Source organism: Tursiops truncatus, chromosome 7 (genome assembly GCF_011762595.2).
Source record: "Tursiops truncatus isolate mTurTru1 chromosome 7, mTurTru1.mat.Y, whole genome shotgun sequence".
Classification (NCBI taxonomy): domain Eukaryota; kingdom Metazoa; phylum Chordata; class Mammalia; order Artiodactyla; family Delphinidae; genus Tursiops; species Tursiops truncatus.
The window spans coordinates 69,554,701-69,581,271 of NC_047040.1; the positions used below are offsets into that span (position 1 = coordinate 69,554,701).

General features: G+C 37.4%; 2 protein-coding genes across 8 annotated transcripts in view; one reads left to right on the forward strand and one right to left on the reverse strand.

The window, feature by feature from the left end:
• Positions 1 to 2,833, forward strand: part of DPP4 (dipeptidyl peptidase 4) — a 77,432-nt gene extending 74,599 nt beyond the window's left edge. For all 5 annotated transcript variants that reach the window (XM_019923175.3, XM_019923174.3, XM_033860080.2 and 2 more), the window contains 2 exons: positions 43 to 116; positions 1,725 to 2,833. In XM_019923175.3, coding sequence (XP_019778734.1) covers positions 43 to 116; positions 1,725 to 1,826 — 176 coding nt within the window. In that variant the 3' untranslated portion in view covers positions 1,827 to 2,833. The remainder of the gene's footprint in view (positions 1 to 42; positions 117 to 1,724) is intronic.
• A 5,202-nt stretch (positions 2,834 to 8,035) lies between these two features.
• SLC4A10 (solute carrier family 4 member 10) overlaps positions 8,036 to 26,571 on the reverse strand; it is a 224,765-nt gene continuing 206,229 nt past the window's right edge. For all 3 annotated transcript variants that reach the window (XM_033860084.2, XM_073807645.1, XM_033860093.2), the window contains 3 exons: positions 18,737 to 18,804; positions 16,096 to 16,212; positions 8,036 to 10,127 (listed from right to left, as the gene is read on the reverse strand). In XM_033860084.2, the coding sequence (XP_033715975.1) occupies positions 10,061 to 10,127; positions 16,096 to 16,212; positions 18,737 to 18,804 (252 nt within the window). In that variant the 3' untranslated portion in view covers positions 8,036 to 10,060. The remainder of the gene's footprint in view (positions 10,128 to 16,095; positions 16,213 to 18,736; positions 18,805 to 26,571) is intronic.

The following is a 26,571-nucleotide window of genomic DNA, read 5'->3' on the forward strand; positions in this document are numbered from 1 at the left end:
GCGGGCTTTTAGTTACTTTATGTTTCCTTTCTCTCCCTGCAGATAACGTTCACTTTCAGCAGTCAGCTCAGATCTCCAAAGCCCTGGTGGATGCTGGAGTGGATTTCCAGTCAATGGTATAGCAAAACTTCCTGCAAGGGGAGGGAACTTCCTGGTGGGGTCTGGTTCCCCTCTTGGAACTACTTCTCCTCACAGAGGTTCCAGGAGACGGGGGACGGAAGCAAAAGGAGTCATTTTTCCAATGAGAAGTTGAAGAAGTGATATCCTTGAGTCATAAAGAGAGTCATGTTCAATATCATACAGTTGGGGGTTGAGAAGCACAATATTGCATATCCTGAGAGGGTCAAAACCCTAGTCCTGTGATTGTCCCGTCTCTCCCTATTTTGATTAAAAAGTAATCACTTAGCCAGTGAACGTGTGGCAGAGTAATTCTAAAGTGAAACCAGCACGATAATAGCTCAGGTCAAATATGCAAATCCATCTATAGTATGTGTTACTAGCCCTTCTCACGACAGTGGGGTATCAGTAATCAGTGCGCTTCAGTTTTTGCAACTTCCGTGTTATCTTCTGTTGAACACCACAGGTTATAAACAATTAGGCTGGTTTTATAAAGTCGGGAATGGCTAGAGCTGTTGTTGCCTATTCAGAGGATGTTTCTAGGTATTAAGTCAAATTCATTTTATGCACTAGACCTTTTCAGAGTAAGAAGAAACAAAGATTATATATGTGTGTGTGTTGCACTAGATATTTTTGTGTTAAGTCCTTTCTTGTCTGTATTAGCTTAAAAAGCCTGCTCTCCCTCACTCTCTTTTAATGTACACATTTTGCTCCGTGCTCAGTTCAAACAGCGCCTACTGTGTAAAACTGGGACAGTCATTTGATACCACAAAACCTGGCATATATTTTGGGGGTTAGATTCTTATGAGGTTGGGGTGTATCCTTCCACTGTTCAAAGAAAAGACGTGATACATTAAGCCCTTTTTGAAAGTTAATTTATGTCTCCATAATATATGTTTGCCTGGCAGTGACGTCCCACTTGTTTCACGTGGTGGGATGAGTTGATAAATTTTTGCCTCAGGTCATCAACTCATCCTACATAAATGTCAGACATGCAGATAAGAGATTCCAGTGAAATTCCAGTGAAAAAGTGTTTGCAAATAATACATTTGACTTTTGACTTCATATGTTATGCTAAAAATATATATGGAATACTGAAATAGATTTTTTCTAGTGCCTTATTGATATATATTAGGAAAAATTGCTTCCTAAAAACTCATTTATTTTAATAGTTTATCTTACTGCAGTGTAGGAGAAATTTAACAGTTGATAACACTTAATTAAAGTGGGCTTTACAGGATAAACATTCCCTCCTATGCATGATGTGTTTCTAAGTGTCCTTTGAGTCAAATTTGAAAACGGACTTGGATATTTTAACTGTACATATCCTTAAAGCACTGTGCAGTGAAGCCAAATTCACAGTGAGTTGTCTCAGCACCTGCAAAGGACGATCAGAGACTCCTGCAGGACAGATCTACATGCCCTGGAAAAGCTCTGGGAGGAAATGAGAAACCCTCTTTGATCACATTTCAGTTTATAAACTGATTGAAGAATTAAAACATCCTGTGTTGTTCCATGTATGCTAATGAGAACTCACTTGGGTTTTAAAAAAAAAAAAAAAAAGACAACTGACTTCCTAATTCTGACCTTTCTTCTTGTCTCTCCAGTGGTATACAGATGAAGACCACGGGATCGCCAGCAGCACGGCACACCAACACATCTACACCCACATGAGCCACTTCCTAAAGCAATGCTTCTCGCTACCTTAGCACCTTGGAACAGCATGCCATCTAAAGCTTCTGAAAAGCCACTTTTGCTCTCATTATCTCAAAACTGCACCATCAAGATGACGATGTTAAAAAAGTACCCTCAAATCAAGAAATGTAAGGTTACCTTTGTTCCCAAATTTCATATCTATAACCCGAGGTAGGGACTTCTGTCTTTGCAACCTTATGGAAGTTTGAATTATTCAGTCTGGTTTTGTTTATTATTTAAAATCACTTCCATCTCAGTTAGTGAAACAACAAATAAGAATTGTTTTTATGGGAGCTTTGCAGAGGTTCCCTGGGCAGCCTTTTTTTCTAACTGGACTAGACTTGTTCTCTTCTTGGAAGGAATGGCAGGATGTGGGCCGTGATATCACTGAGGCAGGGGTAAGAAAAGAGGGGGTAGGGAGAGAAGCTGGCAGGGCGAGGCTGTGAACCCCAGTCCAAGCCTGCTGACCCAACCAGGCTGCTATCAGCTCCTCGAAGAGCTGTTCACAGCCAGACTGGCACAGTTTTCTGAGAAAGACTATTCAAACAGTCTCAGGAAATCATATATGCAAAAGCACTGACTTCTGAATAAAACCACAGCAGTTGAATAGACTCCAAAGAAATGAGAGAGAAACTGCCAACAATGCAGGGCCCCCAGGTGCCAGTTATGGCTATAGGTGCTACAAAAACACAGCAAGGGTGATGGGAAAGCATTGTAAATGTGCTTTAAAAATACTGATGTTTCCTAGTGAGAGAGGCAGCTTGGAACGGAGATGTGAACACATCAGCTTGCCCTGTTAAGAGATGAAAATATTTGTATTGCAAATCCTAACTTGAAGGAGTCTTTGCATCAGTTTTTCTTATTTCATTTCTTTGAGCATCTAATTAAAAGAATATTTTAACTTCCTTGGACTTGTTTTTAAAAATTGAAAATTAGCTACAAATGTGTGTGATATGATTCCCATTCTACATACGGTGGAATTTCTCCTGGTCAGTAATAAATGTGCCTTCATTTTTTCAGAGGTAATGAGTTCTGTGTCTTGAATCAGACCTAAACTGCATTGGCATATGGACACGCTTACTCAGAAAGGCTCTTGTTTATTTTGCTTGTTATCCCAAACTGCCTCGTAAACATGGAGAGGGTTCAGTTTTTGTAAGAAATAGATACATAGAAATGTGTTAAATTAAGCAATTCATAGCGATTTTATCTAATACATATACAATTACTGTTATCATACATATATATAAGCTTTTGAAAAATCAACTCAAAATAGTTTGGGTTATTTATATAATACATACTATATCATTTTATTCCGGGGAACTACGATGAGGCTCATAATATCAGATAATCTCGACAGTATCATCTTGGTAGCCCAGATGGCTCAGTAGAAGTTAAAAAAAAAAAAAAGTCAACAACTTAAGTGTTTAATTATTTTTGGTTGACATAACTATATTAATGAAACCATGCATTTAAGATGCTGAGATAACTGAGGACATATAATATTTTTGTTCAATTATTTGCAAAATGGCCTTATTTTTAAAAATTGATTTTAGGAACTCAAACATAGTTTCAAACATAGCTGGAAAAAGTTGTCCCAGACACAATGCGTTACAGCATAAAAATCTAAAAATGGAAGAATTGGAAAAAAATCTATCAATTCAACATGAGACTGGTGAGTCATGCACAGGAATGAACAGAAGATTGTGAAATTGTTTCAACTGTATTTTCAGCGCATGGCATTGAGTAATTGAGTCTCAAAATATCATTCATTCATTGGAACCATAAGTCTTAATTAAGTCTCAAATAGCATTCATTCATTGGAACCATAAGCCAACCTTCAAACCCTATAGGGCTCTTGTCATAATTCTAATAATAGAGTGCAATCATTGTGAGTACCTGGACCAATCTTTGCGGAGTTCTATATCCAGAAAGAGTAATCATAGGTCATATGTTCACATCCTGGATTGAATTAGTAATCATAAAGCAAATTAAGTAAAAATTCTCCTTTTATCTTAATTGAAACCAGACACTGTGCAATATCAGGTATTGTTCAGATATTAATAAGACAATTTTACAACAGGAGATGTACAATATCAGATACTATACAGATATTAAGAGGATTATATAATATCTGATACTGTACAACTATTGTACAATGTCAAAACTGTATGAATTTATTGTTTCTTTAGTTTCAAAATGTTGTCTCTGGAGCCCAGAGGTAATTAAAAAATCCCAGCACGTATTTTTCACATAATGAGGGTTGCAAATGGTGATGATGTGACTGAAGTTAAAGTAAATTTCATCTGACCCTCATAGGACAAGTTTTACTCTCCAGTAAGAGTTTTAAATTAGTTTATTGAGGAAGGAAGTTAAATTGACAAATTCGAGATAGACTTAGTCTGAGGGTAGGTTTGAAACACACAGGAACTAGTCATACCAGTAAGATGTGTAGACTTGCCTGCCTTTGACTGTCTCAGCTTCACCAGGCACCTGGATGCTAAGATCCTTTCGTAAACAACCTGTTAGAGTGCACCGGTGCCCAGGAACACAGGCGCCAAAGGAAAGGAGAAATTGTCACATCCCTTCTATGGATACAGTGTTTCTTTTTAAAGTTTTGATCAAGATTTTTAGAAAATCACTTTATAAATTATTTTTGAACTCTTTAAAATTGGAAATCTTGCCAGAAATGATTATATATCTCCATGCTTTCTTAAATAACCGGCATAGACCATAATTCAATGCATCGTGATGACTCAAGGCCACCACCATGAAGATCAATGATCACATCAGGCTGTATGTCATTCTGAGTGTTTTCTATTCACAGGTGGTCACTGAGGCTAGTAGTTTCACCACTTGGCATTTGTTGCTTTTGCTCTAAGTTGATGTGAGAATTCCAATTTATAAAAGTATTAGATTTGTACAATATTTAAGATTCAATAAGCTCTAAATGAAAAACAACACCAAAACAGAAGAAGGTTTTTTTCAGAGTAAAGTAAGAGAATTTCGTTCTTCCAACTTGGTGACAGCAGTGTCCGAGAACAGTATTACATACATCCGGAAAGATCTGGAGTGTGTATTCAGGATGTCTGAGGGACACGGATGGTTGAGAATGAGAGACGAATGTGGGTAATAAAGCATAATGTCACTACCGTTAAGAAAAGCTCAGAGCATGGGATTAATAAGACCAATGTCATGCTCAGTAGAAATGTATCATCTCTCTGAATGTCACCTTTCTGTGACAATATTAACGTTTAAACTCAAGGCTTTGAATTAATAAAAAGAAAGATAATTTTCTTACTGCCAAATTGAGAAGGGTGTCTTTTCTGGAATTGAACTCCAGCAAACTCAGTCAAAATTCTTATTCTAAATAATCTTTCATCTGAGCAGTCATCCCAAGTTTGTCAGTGTATTTAAAACACATGTATGGTGAAAAGTGTGACCCATCAAACAACGAAAACTCTAATTGTTCCAATTAGTTTCTCCTATCCAAAGTCATGATATTTGTGACTTGTGAACAAAAATACTATTTCATTGAGTAGGTTTGGTTTCTAGTGTTAATCACAGAAGGATGAGTGACAAAGAAAATGTAACATACTGAGAAGAAATATTACTCAACCCAATTCTGGTTGCATGAGCCAGAATGACTGCCTGGTCAAGGAGGAAGGCGGCCACATCTTGCCTCCTGCTGGACAGTCAGTGCACTCCAGCCGAGGCTAGGCGGACATGGGTTAGAATCTCAGCATTGACACTCACAGTGAGGAACATTTTAAAGAACATTGCTTAGCCTCTTTGAACCCCAGTTACTTAATTTGAAAGAGATACCAAAATACCTACCTCCCATACCTGTTGCATTGCTGTGGAGGTTTATACACCATGCCTGGTTTGCTGATTCCATGGGTTACACCAGTTCTCCCCTTAGGCGTCTTGCGTCCACGGGTTTTGGGCATATGAAGGTGCTCAGTAAGCTTTTGCTTTTGTTCCGATGTTGCCATGTCAGTGAGAATCCTTTCTGGATCCTTAATGATTCTTAATAAACTGAGAGGCCACATCTTCGGTATATTTTTCTTACGATTCTGTCTACAGCCTTTGCTGGCTGAATAAACAGCAAAGCACAGGAAGAACTAGGCTCCGGAGAGTTACAAAGAAGGGATAAAACACTATCCTTACCTTTAAGGAGCTTATAAACAAATGGAAGAAATCTATGACTCTACACATGCTTGAAGGTAAAAGTACCTAGCTCTAAAGCTAAGTCTATTGGACGGATGAGATAAGTGGGATGAAAAGGTGAGCAGGGGGAGGGTGGTTTCTGGACTCATATGAGCCAGCCATTGGCTGAATTTTGTATTACACTTAGATTTCTTTAATCATCTCAGGATTACTGCTGATACCATGTTTTTCTGAACATTTTTGAAAAATACAACCCAAAACATTATATAAAGGAATGCTCTATGTGAAAGGATTTATCATAAAGTTCTTGTGCCTGTAGTTACTTATTAAGTACCTACAGAATATGCTTGAGCCTGTTTTGTTTCAATCATAATAAAAGTTTATAGACCACTCAATGAGAGCTTGGTTTGAGCCTCTGAGAGTCATCCCGAGTACAGGATCCCTAAGGAAATAATTTCACTTTTCCCCCACTATGTTTTCTACCATGCTGCCAGACTAATGTTTCCCAAAATGCTTGCCTCTCCATTACTCAAAACTCTTAATGGATAAAGTTGAAATACCCTAACATAAAATTTAACATCATTTATAATGTCTCCAACTTGTATTCCTACCTTTTCATACAGGTCCCGACCACACTCCTAACACTCCACCATATTGGGCTGTCTGCTGGATTTCAAATATGTCATACATCACATACGTCAGGCTCCTGTTATACCACATATATTTACTTTCTATTTTATTTTTTCAATACTGACATGTTTGAGATATTTGCAGTTCTTGGAGTAGGTTTCCTTCCCCATATCCATCCTAATTCATACGCTACCTCTTATATAACATTTTCTTCAAACTTAGCCCTGCTCAAAATTCCATCCTTGAGTTACTCACTTTCATCATACAACCAACTCAGTACACATCACATTATGTTACAGGTATGTGTCTACCCTGCCCTTAGAAGCGAGGCTCACAGTCCTACTTTCAAAGTTCCAGCACAAAAAGTAGTGGCCATTACACCAATAGAAACTGTAATGAAGTGACAGCTGTGTCCGTGAGCTACAGTTTTCTAAGGAAAACACCGAAAGAGCTCTCTAAAAGTATTACGAGTAAGCCTTGAATATTGGGCTTCTCCAAAGGGACTGATTACAAGCAGACTTTCAAAGTAGATAGTTAGAGAATCATCATATTACCCAAATTACTCTCATAAAATGTTCAACTGGTTGTAATCTCATTTCATTGTATGAATATACAAGAGAGATATATTGGAAAATTTGGAGAGCAATATTGCAATTATAGTAAAATAGTCCCACACCTAGAAGCAAAGAGGCTAAATTTCAGTAGAAACAGAGGTAGATCAGTGTAGGTTACAAAAATAATGAGCCACGCTTTTAAAAGCCAAGAAAAATCCTAAAAGATTTAGGGGTTGTATTGAAATACAAGTTGCTAGTGAATCATCAGTGGAGAGTTTCTATAAGGCTAAACTACACCAAGGAGATACTCAAATTATATTTAGGAGAAACTTCCCAATATTGAAGGCTGTTAAGTGATAGCAATTACAAAGTAAACTCATGAGTCAAGAGGAGAATACTAACCAGTACATTACAGTTCTGAATGCAGTTACCTCCATAACATATTGCTAGATGGCTACAAAAGAATACTGGTCCCGTCTGATCTACTGTAACAAACAGGGAGGAGACAAATTTTAGAAAATGCTTTTCCCATGAGGGGTAAAAACCGAAGCCTAAGGAGTTCTAATAATGGGAAATCCTACTAACGATCTTAGAAGCTTTTACTAGTCATGGGTACAATGTCATCTGTATCTAAGTCACTGCTCTCCGGGAAACTGAAGAGGTACGTCCTAATATAGCTCTCATCATAGTTTGTTCATAAAGTTCAAATTGTTTGAATACTCTTGAAACGTCTACATCACCAAGTTTGCTTAACATCGGGGTGTGTCTAAATTTAAATATTACGTTCAATCAAAACGTTCTACATTGATAAGGAAAAAAAGACAAAACACTTTGCATCACAATTTAAAATTTGCAAGGAAATTAGTTAGGATAAATATTTATTTCCACATAACATTTCTTAGTTGTGAAAAACACAATATCCTAGTCACATGTACACATTACTTAAACTTTGCAATAAATTACATTCAAGATATTCAGTAATTTTGACCAGGAATCTGAAATTAGGAGGAAATATATAACACTACATTTTTCTTATATTTTATATGATTTCAAAATATTAAGATTAACATAGGGATAGCATTAAAATTCACACAAGAACAAAATGCCTATAAAAATACTCAGAAATACAGAATTTCATTGGATATGAGTGCTTATTCAAACAGGTGATCATGTGAAGGTTTTAATTCACTATGATCATATTAAACAGAACAATTATTAATATATTAAAACACTAGGAGGCTGCTTTTGGGACTGACTGGCATGTACAGCTAGTCTAAGTCATAAAACAATGGGAATGGTTACATGTAGTATCTGTATTATAAAATACACAAAGGCAATGCATTTGGCATGTAAAGTTTCTGTATTTTTCCTTGGCATTTATAAACACAGACTTCATTAACTACAAACTCTTCTTATATTTTTTACGCTTATGTTCCATAAACGAAATGGCTCCTTGAAAGATTGTGAGGGGGAATTTTACAGAAGGCATCAAAATGTTGAACCCAGTGGAGGCTTTGTTGTTTATTTCCTTCATAAGCTTAATCACAAGAGGATTTGTTTTGGTTTTTTTTTTTTTCACTTTTCATGTACACTTATACTCAGAATATTAATTCATAGTTTGGAAAAGCCACAGGGCTCTGAATTATTGTAAAACTGGACACTGACGATTATAAGGCTGACGATCATTGGTAATTCTTAGGAAACAAGAGCACTATGAGATTTCATCTTTATTAATTCACATTCACTTGAAGTGAAATAAAATACTGTATTTTTAGTAATGCTCAAAAATTCTTAACTTTCCTTCCTCTTGTATAAACTTAGTAAAGATGGATTATTTCATATAGACTGAAATATCTACAGAAGCTTCTCAAACAGAATCTGAAATTTTCATTTAAAAGATTATTTTTCTACAGCATGCATTTAATTAAAATGTGGAAAAGAGCTCTGCAGAAGAAAAAATGACAATTGGGGACCTATCAGTCTAACATTAGAACATGATTCAGAAGCAGCATTAAGCAGTTCATGACCTTTAGCAGTGGAATAACTGTACAGGAGTGGAATTTCATGTACAATAACTCACCATGTGGCATTCCACAAGTATGTATATAATAGGTTTATTTGGAAAACACTTGTTGTCAATGGGAGGTAAATTTAACAGCATATTTCTGGTAAAGGTTTATATTGAAAATCTCACAAAACCTACGAAGTTTTTCTAAAGCATTTCATACAAGCCTAGTATTTGATCATGTAATCACAACCTGAATATTAAGCAAATACTACTTGACTCTTTGCATTAGTATCTGATTCGTTTAAACAAGTTGTGAATAGGTTTCCATATATATTTTTCAAAATGACTTTAAGTTTTAGTTACATACAAATTCTTAAGTATTAAATGTATCATATTAAATCAAGGAAATGCATAAATACAATTATTAAAAATGCTTTCAAACTAACTTTTCGATTTGGGTCTTTTGAAATAAGTCACTAATGCTAAGCTATAAAAAATAAAAAGAAGTAAGACTACCTTTCAAAATTCTTCTAAATGAAATTATCAGGTATCTTCAGGTCTCTAAGTAGGAAAATACAAACTAGGTAATATGACTTATCTCTTTAAGAAAGCTATTGCTCTCGTAAAACTGACAATGAGAATCTAGTGTTTACAAATGTCTAAAATACAGCAAGGAACAGAGATTCTTGCATTAGCTATTGTATATGCTCACAAGGGTGTCTCACCGTTCAGAAGTTTAAACACAGAAATGAAACGAGTATTGCACTACTTACAGTATGAAGGTGGATTTGGGATGAAAGACAGAATTTATAATACATGATCAAAGCAGTTTTCTGAATAATTGTGGCACTCCTCTCATATATATGTAAAAAATAAATTGAAGATCAAGTCATAGACAAGTCTCCCTGTCAACACCTTTCCCTGAGTCAGCTTTCTTCTCATTTCGGCTTTCAATGCTACAGGGGAAAAAGGAGAAATGCATTATTTCAATCCAGCATGGCTACTGGGAGGTCTGCTGGTTCAGACACAAAACCCATCAACCCCAAAGCACCACAAGGGCCCTTAGGCATTGCTCTTTCATGCTGCAAAGCATAGATAGATAGCAGCAATTAAAATCCTCTGCACTCAGTGAGACAGAAACCAAGAACTGCAGAAAAAGGGAAATTCAAGAAACAGAAACTAAAAAACAAAAACCAGACATTTTAAAAACTGTACCCAAAGCATGCAAGATTAATACCATGGTCCTCATTTGTGCAAATGAATCACTGATGATTGTTGAAAATGCCATTCATGCCCCTGTCTTAAGATAGCACTGACACTATGAATGACATAAACAAGATGGATGTCGCAGTAGGTATTTCTGGGCCCGGCTGCAAGTGGCGCATCCTTTGCGCACAGACTGGATTCTGATCTTTGGTGAGAACTGCGTTGTCGTCCAGAGGACAGACACGCCTCTGCTGGTCGGGAGGACCCGGTCACCCCACACACTGCCCTCCAAACACCTGTGCCGTCTCTTCACAGACAAACCCTCCTCCTGTCCATCAGAGGAAGCATGTTTCACCCCACTCCTTCCAGAATAAACTCATTCCCAAGTGGCTTCTGTTTTAACTGTTCTCCAATTAACTTTATCAATGGGCAAACTGGTAATGTGACTCTATCATTTTTTTAAAAATATTTTTCCGATGTTCACTTTTCCTACTCTCAAGTTGACAATTTTCACGCGAAATTCAAATAATGCGCTGACACGCGTGAAGCTCACACCAAGAGTACATGCAGGCTCCCGAGGGGCAGCTCTGCTCCCTCCCGGCCACGTCTGGCGCGGGCCAAGACGAACGCTGAGGCCCCTCCCGGGCCCCTGCTGCTGCCGACTCTAGGGGACCCCACACCCGGCCGCTGGGGCCCTGAGCTGCAAGAACCCACACATTTTTACTGTTAACTTTGGCTCTTAATATAACTATGAAATAGTTGATGGTGGGGAAACCCTTGGTTTTATATAACTCTTCTCCAAATAGGAAAGGGACAGTTAAAGCCCCCTTTTTCCTACAGGACCTCCTGTGCAGCTTTCATAGTGGTCAATAACATAGACACATTCTAAGAGTGTGTTTTTTAAATTGTTTTTCCTCCGATTCAAGCTAGAAACAGCCCTTCTCAGTTGTCACCACCACCCGGCGCCATCAGGTAAGAAGCGCCGCAGCTTCTGCCATCTCTGGCGCGCCGCCAGCACTGAGAGCTGGTGTGAGCGGGTGTCGACGGCACCCGGGTTTGTGCCTGCCACACTTCTCAGCACACAGTACTTACAGGTCAGAGCAAAGCGACTTTTCCTCTTTTCTGTTCTCCTTCCATGAGAAGAGATGACAGTGTGCACATGACGTGTTGAGAGGCTTAACTGTATTTTTAACTCCTCTATCTGCATGACTCACTTTCTTCTACTTTAAGTTCCTTTCAGATGACAAGTGTCTGCTACGCTACTTTCCAAATTTTTTCCCTGGGTGCTACCTGGCTCCCAGTGTCTTCTGCCAAACAAAGCCAATGAGAAAAGGCAGCGGCGGCAGGTGGAGGAAGCCCTGGGCTTGGAGTCGGAAGATGACGTTCAGCTTCAGGAAGCTAAGAAGGAGCTGTGTGACCCTGGACTAGTTGTTTAATTTCTCTGGGGCTTGGTTTCCTCATCTGTACATTAGTTTTGGACTAAATGGCCTCTAAATTTTCTTGTAGCTTGAATGTCAGATTTCTGAGGCTGGAAGTCTCAATTCCACCAAGCTCTAACTTTTGAAAGATAGCAAAGCACATTCTATCTGTAGGAGACTGTGGGGACGGAGACATACTGGTCTCTACACATGCACAGTTCCTGTGTGCACAGTGCTCCATAACCTTTCCATGAGTGAGCAAATTCCCAGTGACACTATTAGCCACCAGGCAGTGAAAAAAAAAGCGATTCAGGAAGTCAGTATCATTCACAGACATGCTTCCTCCTGATGTCCTACTTTGGTCATACTGGTTGTTTAGTTCCAAAACAATAACCAATTAAATGATTGGGCTTCCCCCCCCCCCCCTTTAAAACCGGTGGTTCTGGTATCAGATCAGATTGCAGCAGTGAAGCAGAAATTTTATAACCAGCTCAAGACGTCTATGAAAAAATATTACTGACTTGAATCTTCTCAGTGCATGGCTATTACTCTCTTTATTCCCTGTTACATTCATTTTCAGGATGCCAATCAATTCTAAACTTCCATTGTAATCAATACATTATATCAATATATATTTCTTAAATGTATATCATATCTATTACATGCTACTACAATAAACAAATATTGCATACCTATTGCATATATCTATTATACATATAGATATTGCATATCTATTGCATATCTATGATACACCAGGTACTTTGTAAGGACCAAGGGACACAAGATGGATGAGACAAAACATAAGGAAGTAATATTTCAAGAGAGGGCAAAATGTGACCCACTACCTTCATGCTGCCAGGCACTCTATGAAACTGTTATTTGTCAATGACACCATAGTAGTTGATATACACAACATTTACCAAGCAGTCATGAGAGGGCTGAGGCCTAGGACATTAGAGCAAAGAAGCATCCAGCATGGAAGGGGGCAGGGGTGTGGGGACAGGAGAGCAGGGGCAGGGTCCCTAGACCCTAGCCTCTGCCACCAAGGCAAAGCCAAGTGCTGCCAGGTACCTGCCCAAGAAATGCTGGTCTTGGGTGTCAGCGTATCACAGCAGTTGCTCACCTATTCTGATGCGATGTGGTTTTCAATGTGACCTATTTCTGTCAATTCATTTAAATAAGCTGTGGAGGAGCTTGTCCCATGCATGTATAGTGCTGTTGAACTAGGATCAAATTAGACATCCTGCAGATGTGGTAAAGCCTGTAGTCAGTTCTTAGATCCTTCTTTCAGTTAAGCTGGGTAAATTTTTTATTTTTTATTTTTTTCTTTGCGGTACGCAGGCCTCTCACTGCTGTGGCCTCTCCCGTTGTGGAGCACAGGCTCCGGACACACAGGCTCAGAGGCCATGGCTCACGGGCCCAGACACTCCGTGGCATGTGGGATCCTCCCGGACCTGGGCACGAACCCATGTCCCCTGCATCGGCAGGCGGACCCCCAACCACTGCGCCACCAGGGAAGCCCTAAGCTGGGTAAATTTTTTTGGACAACAGAAAGCGAATGAAATAATGGAGAAAATATAACTGCTATTCCAAATTCCACTCAGAAAAGGTATCTAGGCTTCTCTGATAGGCATTAGGGCCTAAAGTGGGGGATAGGATGAAAACATCTAGGGGTGGGGTGTCAGAGACTGCTGGGAAACCAGCTGAGGTCTCGAGAGAGAGACCCTGAGAACCTGGTCTTTAGGGCGTTTTTTGCCAATGGACACGCTAGCAGGTATAGCATTTTTACAGTTCCTGGTCATCACACTTAAATGCCTTCAACAGATACCAAGAGAAAGCGGTGGCTTGGGGAGAGTATTGCTGTTGTTAGTATTGGTGGTTTTAGGATTTCTGGAAGCCACATTCTTTCTGCCAGTTTCCTCTGTTATGAAGAAGAAAGACTAACAGAGAGATATTTTTCACGTGGAAAGCTACAGATTTTATCACACTTAAAAGTAAAGAAAACTGGGTAAGCTTTCATTCCACAATAGTTTTGAATCTCATGTTAGTGGGAACATAGGTTCAAAGAATAAGAAAAAGGTGGTTATATGAAAATATAAAGGGTGATCTATTTAAAATTGCATCTGCTTTTAGGCACACTACATTGTTCACTAGAATTAGTCTACTGTGAGAAGTAATCTGACACATATTTTAAACAATTGAGTTTTTCTGGTGAAAAGCATCACTTGACTTATTTACTTTAAGGAGTACCTAAAATATCATGACATAAAACTGTTGCTTGAACCAAAGAAAAATAGAGAAAGAGTTTTCACTATGGATCTGTAGAGTACAGGAAGAAAAGCAATCTCTAAGTCTGATTGTCTCAAATTCTACACATATTCCCATGGCTGGCATTTTAATTTGAGCTCGTAAACCTAGAGTTCACATTTTTAAAAATCAGAGAAATGCCATATTTTTAATGAGAAAGGGTCCACAAGCATATATTTCAATAGGTTTGAGAAACTGCCCTTCTCATGACTGATTTTCTTCCAAGACGTCTAGCAAATCAGAGCTACTGTGAGGATGACTCTATCAGACTGTGGCAGGGATCTTTGGGAAAAGAAGATAAAGCACGCTTTAGAATAAAATATTACTTCTGCTTGAGCCAAGCAAAGAAATACATGAAGATTTTAAAGCCTTGTTAAAAGACAGAAAATATCAACCAAAAGTCTTTGAGAGAGCCTGTTGAGTAACTTACATTAACCTCCTTTTGGAGCAAGTGGTGGAGGTATTCGAAGGAGAGAAAGAGAGGGAGAGGGGGAGAAGAGGGAGAAGGAAGAGAGAGAACATGAAGTAATCCCCCAGCTTTATGGGGTGAAGACTCCTAGACTCTCTGCACATCCACTGCTGGTGTTGTTTATGCTGTTTAAGATAGATATGACACTGAAGCAGCATGCCATTTTGGGGTGACAAAATCCATCAATAAGAGATATCCTTGTCTAATATCGCCTCTTTTCCTAACCCATGTTTCCAGATAGTTCTCATGAAGATAAAGCTTGCAGTTTTGGAAGCATGCTGGTGCGTAAATGGAAGTTCCCAGCTTTGCAATTTCTTAATTCAAGGGATAAATTTTCTTTATCAAATATAGAAATTTGATGTTATTATTAAATACAGTTCTAAGAGGTTTGTTGATTTATATATGATGCATTTGTATAAGTCATGTGGGGAAAAATGTTTACTCAAGTTTCAAACCCTCTTAAAGAGCTGAGTGGTTATAGGAACACTGTAAACACTCAATGTGACACTGGATCTAAACCCAAGACTCTCCACGCCTTTTGCCTCCCCAAAACTCACACAAAGAACATAGGCTGACCAGGTTTCTAGAAGACACCATTTAACAAAAGGAAATGCAACCAAGGAATAGGTTTGAGGGAAAGGGTCTTACCTTTGGGGAATCAGCTTCTAGAGTGATTAGGAAGGGGAGCTTATGACAAAAATGTAATATAAAAATTAAGTAGAAAAAGTTAATTTAAGGTCATGAAAATAAAGGAAATTAATAATTAAACACTGTCCCAAATCCCTCAATCACTCTTTAATAAGAAGAAATATCGGCATAATACAGAGATTTTCTTCAGATCAACATCTAAGAAGACTGGATGGTTTGAACTCTTATTTATAAATTCTGGAAAATGCAGTTGGAAATCCTGCGATGACTCTTGATATTTAAGGACACACTCTTCCCACCTCATGCATTTAAAACTATCATCCACAACTGCAGGAGTTGTTTGTAATGTTTGCATACAGAGAAGAAAAAGTGGATAAAACTTTCTGGAACTGAAAGTTTTGGGGTAAAAAGGTTAGGGAAGGTTTTTCAGGGGGTTGGAATAAGGGACTGGAAATAATCTAAATACAAAATTACCATTGCATGTGCCATATGGGTTTTACAAAGGACAACAGGAGAATGAAAAACATGGTCAGACATCTAAGGGGGTCCTGAGAAGTGGGTGATGAGGGAATACACTAAAATCCTACTGCAAAAGAGTATGCTAAAATGAATGTCCAAAAATGTCCTGCATTGGGACTCATTTATAGCACCATTTCTCCCCACTGTCATAGTTTTGGAGTGAGCTTTTAATTTGAAAGGGAGATGTTGAAAACATACCAACAAATGTGATAATTGCGATTTCTATCCACTTTTTAAAAGAATTTTCTGAAAGATTTTAGATCTAAGTTCAATGGAAACCAATGCTATTCTTTTAACGGATTCATGTCATTAAATGACTGGGATCATTATAAATTCACATTATTTTAGAATTCAAACCTTTTAGAAGGAAAGCTTGACTCCTTATCTTTTGAGTTATCGGCAGTAATCAGAAGGTTCCTCCACAAGGCAGTCTTTGACATTTCATCAGAAATATTGATCACAGATGGATCATCTCTAGATAGGAGTTTACCCAAAATGAAACAATAAACATTAAATAAGAAACTGCAGTTATCTAGCGATAGACACTAAATATAGGACAGTCTTATGCCTCTGTACAGTACTTTTGATAATTAAAAATTAAGTATTAAATAGTTCTCTCCCAAAAAACTATGAAGAATAAAAATCCAAATGAAAGATTCTAGTTATATAGAAACTGGTTTGGGGTACAGTTTTCCTAATCCATTTCAAATGACAGAGTTTAGGTTCTGCATGTTCATTGCTGGGCCTCTTGCCTCTACATTCATAGCCCAGCAGAGCTCTTCAGCCCTCTGCTCAGACTCGACAGTGGCTCCCACCCACTCAAAGTAAAAGCCCAGTGGATGGGCTGTAAGGCCCCATCCCTACCCTTACCCTCTAACTTCACCTTCTGCTATTACACCCCTGGCTCCTTCCTCTCCAGCCACAATGCAATGGCCTCCTGACTGTCCTGGGACACTACAGGCTTTCTGTTCCCTCAGGGCCTTGTACTTGCTCTTCTCTCTGCCTATAACATTCCTTTACGTGGTATAACCCTTTCCTTCCTTAGTTCAAATGTCACCTGCTCAGATAGGCCTTTGCTGACTGCTCCATTTAAAATTTCTGTTTCCATCGTCTCATAGCAACCTCATCCCTCTTTTTTGCTTTAAGATTTTGTTGCACTTTTCACCATTTGAAATACTGTATTACATGACTTGTTCATTTGTTTATTTCCTGTCTCCCCCCACCTCTACTCTACTTGAATGTCAGCTTCATGAGAACAAGGATTCTTGCCCATTGGTCCACTGCTGTTCCCCCACGACCTAGACAGAGCCTGGCACTTGGTATCCACTCAATAAATATTCATTGAATAAATGAAGGCAGCCTGTGTACTTGACAGAGGTTTTTCCAAATGACTGGGGGAGTCTGTAATATCAGGGCCTGTACTATGCTGCGTGCAGTTTTTACATTTTAAAACTGCACCAATTATAGGTGCCATTTAGAACTCTCTAAAACATTCCCAGGGCTAGAAAGGCAACCAAATATCAACAGAGATAAAACACAGGCCGAGTCAAAGAAAGTTTCATTGGGTGAGAAATCAGCGCTCTTCTTACCACACGTAAAAAAAGATTCTCTGCTGTGGAAAAAGTCATGTTCTACAGAAATTCTAAGCTGACCTCACATGCCGCTCATTGTGGACATTCACAAGAGGGCAACAAATTCAATTTTTAAGAGGAACACTGAGAGTCTGAAGCAAAACAGGTCTCACAGGCTCCTTCCTTGCCCAAACTGGACATGTGTTCTTTAATACCTCTAATTCATCCAGCCCTTGGTAACTCAAAGCATGAAATCAACTAGTTTCCAAAAGAGCGTCATGTAGAATATAAGTTTTTCATGATATTATGTGAAAAAGACTCTTGTGAGCAAAAGAGTTTAGAAAATGCTGGATACAACAAAGTTAAACTTTTTTTTTTTTAATGCCAGTACTAGAGTCTTTAATGTGCCAACGTGCATTATGAATCTCTAAATTAAAATGTGGTATGGAACATTTTTCAGACTAATTAAACCACAAAATCCTTTTAAGAGGGGTACCACAAGAGACTAGGTAGATTTCTATAGAATACAGTTGGGAATATGCTGATTCAACTAAACAATCAACAGGATTTTAAAATTTAAATATTGTAAAAAAAAAAAACAAGAAAGAGAGAGAGAAAGAAAGGAAAAATGCCTTCTAGACTTGTGCTCACTCTTAAGTGGTAGATGATAATTATATTTTTTTAATCTAGGGAATATGGTCTTACAGTCAGACCCTGAAGGTTCACTCCTATTTTTTTAACACTATGAAAAATCTCCTCAGACAAACGTCTTCTATGCTCTTTTACTGGTACGGCCCTATATTATCCTTAAGCACTTTGAGATCATATACATAATTTTTTGCCCAATACTTTCAAAAGTTTTATTATAACTTAGAGGAGTCTGCTTGTTTTCTCTTTTTGCTCTGTCTTTGTGCATAAAGAAGATTAGCACAATCTTCTTTATGGAGAGTGACATAAATATTTCCTAAAACGGCTGGTATCCCTGAATCCTTCAATTCAGGAAATGGCTTATCTCTTTGGAAGTGTCTTTTTGAAGGGGTGAACGCTGTTTTTCCCCGAGTTCATTTACATGTGATGAATTCAATAAATACCTAGCTCATTTATCCCAGAATTAAATCTTGACCTGTCTTCAGGTACTACTTTCACAGAAGATGAAAGAGAGCTTTCGTATTCATTATAAAATAGGAGAAGACATCAGACAACAGCTCCCTGCCTCGCTTCATTTTAAGCAACTTGGCTATAGTCAGCATCTAGTGGCAGAACTTAGTACTGGGACAGGGTAATCTAACACCTAGTTTCAGTTCTTTCTACTCTAACATAACGTCAACAAGCCTCTATAGTAATCCACACATACGAAATTCTTCAGTAGAGTGTATAACAACACATTCCAGTACTCATATTGGTGTGTTCTTACATTTATATCTTACCTATAGTGCCCCTCCAATGGGAGTTGTACTGTGCCCTCATCTTCCATAGCCAGCATACTTTGTTCTTCCTGGCAAGATAAGTGTAAAATATACAAAGTGAACCTGATGAGTCTCCACTTTACATTAAAGAAGAAACAGAGATTAATGGTTCACTATCTCATTAACCTCAGAACCTTCCACTTTGTTTGCATTTATTAATGCTAGCACAGGTCTTTTCAATAAAGCATCAGCTACCAAGAACATAAGTAATTAATGAGTCTTACACCACAAAGTAATTTAAATGCTAACAATAACCTCCCTCATGTCACTCAATGTAAAACATGGTTATTTTCCAAGAAGATTTTTTTTTTAAATAATCTAAATTTTACAAGGACAAACATATGGGTAATGTAATCGTTTTCATTGTTGAAATTACATTCCCAGAATGCTCTGTTAGAAAGGAATGAGAGATGTATTTAGGGCAGTGGTTTTCAAACTTTAGTTTATATCAGAATCACCTGGAGGGGTTATTAAAAATACAGATTACTGGGCCGCACCTCCAGAGTCTGATTCTGTCGGTTTGGAGCAGGGCCCAAGTAACACATCTAACAAGTTTCCAGGTGATGCTGATTATGCTGGTCTGAAGACAATACTTTGAGACTTGGAAATAGACAGTAGAAGGTATCTTTCTCTATGGACCAAAACACAGGAGTGCTTTCCGCTTAGACTCCTCGTAAGCTTTTGTTTTAGGTCTCAGATTTCTTCTTACAATGACAATATTCCACCCTCCCCCAAAGGATGGTAATGCTTCATACATTCATTTCTTCATATATAATGTTTTAAGAGTATATCTTTGGGATGAAGATAATCTTATGTAGCACTGACATGTCCTGGTTTAGTTTTCAATAATGTTATAGTTAACCTTTTTCCATGTACCAAAATATAAACAGAGTTATCTCCAGATTATAGCTCCTATTTAATGCATTTATTTTCAAGTGGGTCAATTAGGAATGTTCAAGTTTAGAGAACTATTTGGGGCCATTTAAAAATGTTAGAATTATTGGCTCTAGTTCCAGAACTGGAATTTTAAGTTGTGTAGAGATGAAGAGCTAGGTGACTTTCCTGACCAAATGGGAACTGAAGACAGAAAACAGGGAAGGCCCTGGAGCCTCATTGCTTTCCCTCTTTCAGTAGCTTAGCAGTAGCTTGGCTGGTCTAAAGCAGGTTCCAGAAACACATGACCTTTGGCTGATGTCACTATTCCTGGCATGCAAGACTGCTCCTAGGGTCCTCAACTTGCATGCTGCCTAGTCTAAAGAACCATTGCCATATTTCTTGTTACTTAAAGAAACAGTGTTTTCTACAGTCTCTTCAGCTAACCTATGAATATATAACGTAATGTGTGGGCAGGTCTCGTTTTTACTCTTGAAGTGCTCTCCCTACACATCCAACCTGTGACTAAGGCAGGCTCCCCTCTGCTGGGACCTTAGCCATGCTGCATACAGAAAATCTATGCTCAGCCTATGCTGTGAATAATGGAGAGGCCAGGGGACTAGTATGAGATCTGCCACTTCTCTGCTTATAAACTACACCCCCCCGCCCAAACACAGTGTTATATTTATACTCTGCGGTGCTATGGGCATGTGTCTGTTACCCCTTTGCATTACAGGAATTCATTCTATTCTCTTTCCCTGTTACTTTTCAAGGAAAATTTTTCTTTTAAGACCTCTCAGATGTACATTATTTCTTATGTATTATGCCTATTCCCCATGTTATTTGGAGATACCATTAGTACTAATTCATGGTGAGTAGACAGTATCATTGGTTTGAAATTAAGCATTAGAGCAGAGCTAATCTGTAGTCTAAAATGATGCATGCCTTGCAAATGGGTTAGTCTCTCTATATGGAAATAATACATGTGCCATATTAATTTATATGCACATCATTGAGGCCATGGGCAGAACGTATGTATCCTTTCAGGAAGAAAAGGTTATCTTAATGCACATGGAGGAACATAAAGAGAAAATATTCAGCAACCCCAAACACTATTTAAGTAAAACCAAATACAAACAAAATGTAATTCTTTCCTTGGTTGTCCACTGAAAGGTAAGCTTGGTATGTAGTATCTTTTCTGACCAACTTGGAATAAAATGTCAAGAAGTCAGGTAGAAAAGGTTTAATAAAGAGTAAAATTCTAAAAAAGCCATCAGTGCTTAGGTTACCTGGCAGCAGAAAACTAAGGCTCGAGATTCAATCTAACAGCAAAAAATTGGACCAAAGCTTTGGGAACAATTTTGGTTTTTTCCTCAGATGATTTTCCACTTTTCTCTCAAATTGCTTTCAATAATTATTTTGCACTCTGTGGCTTGTTAGCATGTGTGGGCTTTATACTAGTCATAATTCTATCCAAACAAAAACTCATCACCTCTAAAGATAGCATTTCCAAGCCATGCTTATCTGAAGAGAAGGGTGGCAGAGCAGCCGCTGCCTTCAGTGCCAGAAGGAAGCTGGGTGGGCCCCAGAGCTCGGGGATAGAGGGCCGGCTGCATCCTAGGCAGCACTGTGAGGAAGCCAAAAATTGAGACTTTCTGGGGAGGAGCAGTCAAACCAGGCACCAGCCGTCATGACAATCACAACCTAGTTTATCTCAATCATACAGGAAAAGAGAGAGAAAGCAAAAAAGCTTACTGGGTATCCTTCACTTTATAAGTCTGAAGTATCCTAAAATGAGTTCCATTCAGCATTTCATTTACACAGTGTCCATCAAAAAATATGCTGAGCTCTACAACATGGAGATTTTACAAAGGATGATGATCAAAATTTTCCCAAGAGCACCTGAGGGGTTTTGCCAATTTGACTAGAGGAATGTCCATATTCTGATTTGAACACCATCTTTTAATTGAGAGGGCCAAAGCATTGTTCGGATACTACATAAGTGAAGGACAGTTAATGCTATATCCAGTAAAAGGCAGAAAAATAGAGGCTTAAAAACAAATCTATTCAATAGCACTCAAATATTTACTGAGCATGTATTATGTGCTAGGCACACAGTGAATAAAAAGAATAATCCAGGAGCTATTCATGAATCCATTCAGCAAATACGTATTAAGCATGATCTTCAAGACAGGTAATCTGCTAGGTACTGGGTATACAACAATGAAAAGAAAGCCATAAACTCTACTCTCAGAGGATGAGAAGGATAGGACCAGAGGCAGTGGTATCTGGGCCAGTCTTATCTGATCAGTTTGGTAATAGAAAGGAAGAAATTTAGGTGGGAAGATACAATATGGGTCAAGGATAAAAGGTAGGAATAAATAGGACATGTTTGCACGACAATGAACAACTAGCCTGGTTGGGGCCAAAGGCCTGTGCTGAGTAGAAAAGGAAAATAAAATCAGGGTTAAATCGTGGTGTGTTTTGATGAATACGATCTTACATATAAAATTACATCATGAATCTGAATTATAGTTTGTGACAGTGTAAAAGATACAATTCATATATTATGATACCTAACAAATGCTCTACCTAATGAAATAGGTAACATCTGTTACTGTATCCATTTCTCATGTAAAGTCTGTATCTGTGTAGGAGCCCTCAAATAGCTCAAAGTACAAACAACAGCAGCACAGAGCCAATGTTCATAAAGATGTCTATCGTATTAGAGAGAGATAACATTCAGCAGTTTTAGAATTCATAGATCTTAAAAAACGGAAGGGACTTCAGAAATCAAGTTTAACCCCTTTATTTTTACCCAAGAAGACAACAGGGCCTACAGAACCTAAGAAGTGTTTGATCATTTCCTTCCCCAATTACTAATAGAATAGATAATGCTACAAGCATCACACACACACACACACACACACACACACACACACACACACACACATATACGTACACACTTATAATAATTTGTAAACCATAAAATGTTATATTTATAAGAGGTATTCCTTAAAATTTCCAATATGTAGAAGAGCCAATACATACGACAACTCACTTTAACAATGAAAACTGAAAAGAAAAAATACGGAGGAGAAGTAGTCTATACAGAATTCATGGATGCAACATGTTTTTTCATCAGAATATTTGATTCAGTTTCTCTAACTGACTTATCTAAATTATTATAAAATACAATAATTCTTGGATTTAGAAGACTATATTCTGGTGAGGTAAAGTCTGTGGGTTTAGGAAAGGTCTTGCCTTAAATGTTAGCACACCTCAGAATCACCTGGAGGTCTTGTTAACACAGAATCTGGCCCTATCTCCAGAGTTTTGACTCAGTAGGTTTAGAATTCAGATTGTAACAAGTTGACAGGTGTCGGCTGATACAGCAGAGGTCATGGGACTACACTTTGAAAACCACTGCTTGAGGAAGAAGAATATGCTTGCCTTGCTCTAAGATTCAATTAGAAATAACATTTGCCTGTGCAATCATTAGGCCATGCTTCCCAAATCCACAACCAATTCTGATCTTTCTGAGCAGTAAGACACATTCTCTAATTTGTTTAATGGCACTTGTTTTTAGATTGCTTTTCCATCGTCTTGGCCTTGCTCATGAGACTGCTTCATACAGATCACAAGTCCCACTTGCCCCCCCTCCTTTTTTTCCCTACAGCATATATGTTAGAGTGAACCTCCCACAAACCAAGAGGTGTCAATATCATGATCACTGCACAGAGTTGAATTTCCAGGATTTATCTAACTTTAACCTCCTTCTCCCTCACCGAGGAGCAAACATTCTGCTGGGGCTTACTGCTTTAACAGCAGCTCTTTTGTCAAATGTGTACAATGTCCTAGAGAATACTGAAGTAGGAAGGAAAGCGTGTTGGTACTCTGAGCACATTTGGACATCCAGAATTTGATTCTGCAGTCTTCCCTTTACACAGAGCAATGTGCAAAATGTCAGGGTTCCAATATTCATTTCTATCCTGATTATAATCCTTTCTTTCTAAAAACTGAAGCATATGCATATGCATATGCATGAAGTACATGAAAATTTGGAACAGAAGCTCTGCGACCTTGGACTGGCCTGTGTAGCTATTTATTCTGCTTAACTCATTATTGAATTTTAAGGTCAAACTAATGTTTTCTCAGTGCCATAAGACCAGAAGTGGGCTACTGAGAGTAAAACCTTGGATGATAAAGGTACAAGCTTGTAACTATCATCAAAAGGACAAGAGGTGAGACTATTTTAAATTCAAGTCTCAGGGAGCTGAGACATTTCTGCTCTTTACCATCTTTCCAGATCACAATCAAAGTTATGCAATTAATTTGAGTAATTGCAGAAATGCAACACTTTTTGAAGAACTTGTTCATTTACCATGTTAATATACAATCTCTTGGAAGACTGAGCCTTGGTATAAGATGCCAAGTAAGAAGATCACATCCTTCGGTGGAGACCATAGCCTCAAGCAAATGGAATACCGAGATCTGGGTGACCAAGTAGAAATTCAACCAGAATCCAAGTTTTAGTGTAATCCTTCTTAAATCTTCCAACTCTCTATACTGATCATATTCTTTTAATACTAATTCCAAGTTAGAAAGTTAATATCTTTAATTTAACTTTTCTCTCTACACTTCTCAGATGGAGAATTTTCTTTCTTTGCACTGGTCAGACTATATTTTAATGTTCAATTATGGATTATTTCTTGACTGTATTATTTGTTTACTTGTTTCTTTCCATGTACTGAGGATCACATTAAAGTATCATCATATTAATCTATTTGAGAATTTAAAGGTCTGTAAACCTGCCTGATTAATGTATTACAAGGCATTTTCCCTTACTTTTTCTCATACGCCGAACCGAAGGATACAGCTGTAACTTTGCCTCAATAAATCTTTAATCTCTTTTTGAATCCTTTTAGAAAACTTGAGTTCTAGGAATTTTGGTAATATTTAATTACTTCTAAAATCTTTATAACAATCAGAAAACAGTCAACACCCCATTGGCGTACAATGGGTTCATAATATAAAAAGGTTAGAAGCTCATTACATAGCATCTCTGCCTATCTGAAGTTAATAAATTCCAAAATGGACATATGGCACACATACATATAAGTACCATACATATGTAGCTATGTGAATGGTTCTGGGCAATGGAAACGGCAGATTCTAATACATTTATGATTACTGTCAAATTTGTTCTCTCCTATTTCACAGACATATAAAGGAAGAATCTGAAATTTTCTTTGAATGAAAAAAGGGAAGAATATTAAGCATAATATATTATATATACATATTATTTTTCTTTTTACAAAGTTTTAGAAGGGCAAGAATGTTCCACGGTATGGATATGGCCTAAGGAGAATGCTGTAAAAGGAATGATTGTATGCCTGGGGGTGTTGCTAGCTTATTCCTACAGAATTAGTCGAGATATTTGACAGGAAGTCAAAGCAGGAAAATAAAGCAAAATTACATTTGTAAGTTACTGCATCAGAATACTTAACATTCTCATTATCAAAAAGACTATGCGGAAGCTTGTGGTCAATGAGTTTTGTATTCAAAGTTGTCTTCCTTGGAATTTAAACCTTCTCAGAAATTGTTTTCAACCTGAATAAATTTTAATTATGTCAAGCATGGATACTTTAAGGCTTTAGTGTTTCTATATTCTTGTGTCTATTTATTTACATTTATCTTACACCAAATTCTGTCTTACACCATATTCTTCTTGAACAGTACCTGAGGATGAGAGCATACCTTTACTAAAGCCCTAAAAACAAACAGAAATTATCCAAATATCTTAGTTAAAGCACTATTAAAAAAAAACTCTCATACTTAAATGAGAATATATTAACTTGGAAAAATAGTTAAAGCACTATTTTTAAAAAATTCTCATACTTAAGAATATATCAAACTTACAAAAATAAAGAAACATGATAATTTTATAATGACATTTTTAACATTATATAAGTATTGCTAGAAGTATGATACTAAGTATGACTTCTACAACATTTGGGAAAATTGAAATAGTCATATAGAATTAAGATACACCATTACGATCAATCTTTAAATGTGGAATCCATTGTCGGTAATAGGACAACATGGAAAAGTGAAGAAATGCCAGACAGTCACATATTATGTAGACTTATCTGTAATCCATTAGACTCTGTGGCCTAATCTGGACTCATCTAATGGCTAAGTAAAACCTAAGACCATTGAAATGTTTGCAAACAAATTCCCCAAAGGAAAGAGGAATATACCTATGGTTTGAGAAAATACACCACAGGTAGGAAATTGAATACATTTACTGACTGCCGTATAGGAGAAGAAAAAATGGAAAGAATAATGCGTAAGTCTTACCAAGTATTTTCTTTCATATTTATTTCCAGTTACATGAAAATTTTATTCTTATATTTTACAATCTATGGACCCGATCATTCTGCTAAATGATGAACTTGTCATTTTTTTCATTTTTACTCTTTTTAGTTTTTACATACTTTAAAAATATTATGATTACTAGCCTTCAAAATAGACCCAGGCTTATACACTAATTTAAATAAGTCATAAAACTTAAAACCAATTGTTTTAACATATGAAACAGAATAGGATAAATCAGCAGTCTGTGAAAGTAATTAAATACCCAAAGTTTCTCTAACAACATTTACTCAAAGCACTTTGAAAGCAAATCAGATCAACGTGTTTTCCTCTTAAGTATTTCATCTATTTCAAGAATAACTAATTTAATCTTTTAATTAGAATTAGAATCTTTTTATTAAAACTTTGCTCCCTAGGAAAATACCAACAGTAATAATGTCTTTTTTTTTTCTTCTCACATATTCAACCAAAAAGCAATCATTGCATGACTATAATTTGGAAAAATTTAAGCATCAATAAGTTTCTGAAATCCTGAAGGGAGGAAT